Source organism: Guillardia theta (genome assembly GCF_000315625.1).
Source record: "Guillardia theta CCMP2712 unplaced genomic scaffold GUITHscaffold_249, whole genome shotgun sequence".
NCBI classification, from domain to species: Eukaryota; class Cryptophyceae; order Pyrenomonadales; family Geminigeraceae; genus Guillardia; species Guillardia theta.
Window position 1 is genome coordinate 22,700 of NW_005434427.1, and position 3,596 is coordinate 26,295.

At 59.0% G+C, this 3,596-nt stretch overlaps 2 protein-coding genes across 2 annotated transcripts in view; both read right to left on the reverse strand.

Annotated features, from left to right (window-relative positions):
* Window positions 1-2,167, reverse strand: part of GUITHDRAFT_148849 (hypothetical protein) — a gene marked incomplete at both ends in the record, with an annotated part of 3,848 nt that extends 1,681 nt beyond the window's left edge. The window contains 3 exons of the mRNA XM_005819021.1: window positions 205-396; window positions 516-692; window positions 740-2,167. Of these exons, the coding sequence (XP_005819078.1) occupies window positions 205-396; window positions 516-692; window positions 740-2,167 (1,797 nt within the window). The remainder of the gene's footprint in view (window positions 1-204; window positions 397-515; window positions 693-739) is intronic.
* Window positions 2,168-3,082: 915 nt separating this feature from the next.
* Window positions 3,083-3,596, reverse strand: part of GUITHDRAFT_148850 (hypothetical protein) — a gene marked incomplete at both ends in the record, with an annotated part of 1,926 nt that continues 1,412 nt past the window's right edge. The window contains 2 exons of the mRNA XM_005819022.1: window positions 3,083-3,196; window positions 3,255-3,387. Of these exons, the coding sequence (XP_005819079.1) occupies window positions 3,083-3,196; window positions 3,255-3,387 (247 nt within the window). The remainder of the gene's footprint in view (window positions 3,197-3,254; window positions 3,388-3,596) is intronic.

Sequence of the window (3,596 nt, forward strand, 5' to 3'; positions counted from 1 at the left end):
CCGTGAGGACGTTGACGATAAGAATCAAGAGGAGGAGAAGATCAAGCGATGAGATGTGAGGTGGTGGGAAGAGGGAAGAAGTTGGAGAGGGAGACAAGGGAGGAGGAGGAGGTGAACGATAAGAATTCAACCATGAGGGAAGAGGGGTATGAGATGGAGGGATGGGAGGGATGGGGAAGAGGGGAGGGTAGAAGGAAGAGCTACCGTAGCATAGAAGCAGTGTCTTCCCTTGTAACCGCCGTAGGTGATCGGGATGTTCCAGTGGAAAGTGACATGCTGGGTGGGGCACGCACGGGTCGAGCCGTCAGCGACGCCGATGGAGGAGAAGGCGAGCATGGGAACTAGTGCCGTGCTGAAGCCTTGCGGGTCCAGGAAGGCTCCTGGCGGCATAGAGCCCTGCTCGTCATGTCAGGAGGAGGGTGAGACAGGAGAGGGGAGGGAGGAAAGGGAAGGGAGGAAACCGGAGGGAGGGAGGAAGAGGACAGCAGAAGGAAGAGGGAGAGCAAGAGGAGGACCATCGTAATGTTGGAGGAGTCGAAGCAGTTGGTGTCGTTGGCGTACAACGTGAAGCTCAGCACTCGCCCGACATACGCAAAGGTCGTGTTGGAGTACGGGTCCAGATCCTGACTGTAGGAGCTCCAGAGGACCGGTCTTGTGTCCTTGAAGACCTCGATCTCCACACAGCGGGTGGGCTGGCGAGAGGAGAGCAACCGGGCTGAGAGGCAGAAGAGCAGAAGACATCATTCCGCTTTGCAATGGCGTTCACACAGATCACTGTAACCCCGTCCTGACCCCAGGAGGGAGTCCAGCTGAGCTCGATGGAGGCGTCGGGGGTCGGGCAGGCCTGCTGGGACCAGCATGTAGAGCACTGAGAGCCTCCGTGGCAGTCGGAGCCGGCCGGGTTGCAGACCTTGCCAGTGTCGGGGGGCAGGCAGGTACAGGAGGAGGAGGACTGGTTACAAGCAGTGCCCGTGCTCTCCCTGCAGTATCCGCTGCCCGCCGAGCACACGTACGTCGACACGCTCCTCCCACCGTTGATGACCGAGAGCTGGGCGCCGGGTGGGAGACGGGAGAAGGAGAAGCCGATCCCCATGCCCTGCATACTCGTGGAGGAGGAAAAGACCATCTTGGGGATGGAGAAGCCGACGTAGCCGAGGTTGCGGTAGGAAGAGAAGGCAGGGTAGAAGATGTCCTGTGCTCCCGTCGTGATGTTGGGGATCGCCTCGTTAGCTTGCAGCTCAACCAGTCGGATCGCAAACTCCAGCGTCGCCGTCGAGTTCCCCTCCCGCACCTCCACCACGACGTCATACAGCCCGGCCGACATGTTGCCGCTGCATATCTTGGTCACGTCGCACCTCGACAGGGAGGAAGGGTTGTCCGAGTCGTACACAGGCCCAGCAAGGATCGTCATCTTGCCCGTGCTGGAGTCGAGCTGGAAGGAAGCAAGGTTCCTCGGAGCCTCAGTGTTCAAAGTGGCTGCTCCTATGGCAGACGGGAGCCGCCAAGTCAGCTGCCCCCTCCGTCCTCCTGGGATCTCCCCGACCTTCCCAGCTGGGATGAAGACGTGTGGGTCCGCGTCCGACGGCCGGGCCTTCTTGACAACCGTGTGGACGGGTATGGAGGAGAGCTGGGGTGAACCTCCGTCATCTCTTACGTTGATCGAGTTGGTCAGGATCCACGAAGTGTGCGCGTTGTTGACCAAGTCAGAGTGCCGGCAGCAGCCCTTGAAGGTGGTGGTGTAGGAGAAGGCGGTGGTTGAGAGGAGGAGCGGGTAAGTGTGCTGGAAGGTGGCCACGCTGTAGATCCAGTCCTCCTGTATGCTGTATCCTTCCACCACGAACGTCATCGGCATCAGGATCGTCCCGTCCCCGAAGTCGAACATGATAGTCTCGTAGCCACTTGGCTTGAAGCGATCGCCGGACACCAGCAGGCCGTCAGTTCCTGATCCCTTGAAGTTTGCGGAGCTGTAATCCCTGCGGAAGACCGCCTCAATGGTGAACTCCACGACAGGCGGCTGCTGCTGCATCTTCTTCCAGCTGACACTGCCGTAGCGGAAGTGACCGCCGTTGGCGTTGACGCTGATAGAGGAGAGGGTGCTGGTGATGCAACATGAGAGCAGAAGGCAGGAGAGGATGGCAGCGAAGCAACTTGGACCAAGGTTGATCATGCTCCGATAGTCCTTTGGCTGTTGAGCTGAATGACTAGAAAATCTCCTCCTGGTCTCCTGTTGTTGCACCTGAGCGTCAAAATGTGCGTACAACTGTCAGTTAGCTGCCCTGGGGCCTCTAACTACCTGTCGAGTAAACATTCAGCAACTTCCAATTGTGACAAAGTTCTGCACTAGGACTCTGCACCAACAGGCAGACTTTGCCGCATCAAGGTTCAATGTGCTTGTTTTGATTTCATTTCCTACACAGCATCGCGAGTGCGATATGGCATATTGATTCTCCTGCATTCCACTCCACTGTTTTACTCCCTTTTCATCTTTTGTCACTTTTTCTACCCTTGTCGGGTGATACGTAGTCTAATCTTTTGCAGCCACCCTGTCCTTCCTTTCTTCCACTTCTCTCTCTCCTCTCTTCAAGTCCATCGTCTCTCCTACCTCTCTCTTCCTCTCTTCCTCCTCCCTCATCGCTCCATCATCAGGCTCTGGTCTGCATCGCCATATCCAACTGCAGCTTGACAACCGTTACAACTCTTGAATTGTTGTAACTTGCCCATTCCGAAGTTCAGTGACCCCACGGTCCGGCGCGGCCGGGGCCCGGCGCCGGCGGCCGCACCGGCACCCGCCCCCCCGGGTCCGGGCTGGCCGCCCGGCCAGCCCCCCCCTCCCCCCACCCCCGGGGCCACTGCACTGACCGTACTTTCACGTGTCGCGAAGTCAGTCTCTGACCTTTGAACCGTTTATTTATTTATTTATTTATTTTTTTTTATGAGTCATTCATGATACACTACAACTACACCGTCCTGAACGTCCGGGAAAAGGCTGCCGGCCGCTGAGTCAGGCCGGGCGCCCGGTGCCCCCCCCAGCCGGGCCGGGCCCGGCCGGGCCCGGGGGTCACTGCCACGGTCCGACTCTGAGTCAAGGCACAGTGACCGAGGTGGGCATGGCGGACAGGTCACTGGGGCCCTGAGGCGAATCAGTGGACTTCAACGAGGGTCTGCCAGGCTTCCGACCAGCTCCGCTGCGCTTCACCTGTCGGAACGTCAGGTCACTCAGCTGCTGAAGAGGCAGCTGGACTGATCAGACTGACGTGGTCGAGGTGTTTGTGCCCAACGCAGTAGACGGGCTTCCTGCCTTGCGGGCCGTAGTTGGCATACTTGAAGCATCCCTGGTGCTGGCAGCGAGGGTTCCGGACGTCCTGGCAGCCCGGGGGCTTGTGTTTCCTGCAGAAGGCAGGAGCAGAGGAGTTGACTGCGTAGAGGCGGCGCCTGCTGCACCCATCGTGCTGACATGGCAGTCAGCGGCAGAAGCCTAGAAGGTCCCCGCCTGGCGCTCACCACGCATAGAGCGAGGGGGAGGCTGGGCGTGTTCTTGATCTCCTTCCAGGTGGGAGTGAGCTGAGGGTGGATTTGATTGCTGGGAGGGAGGAGGA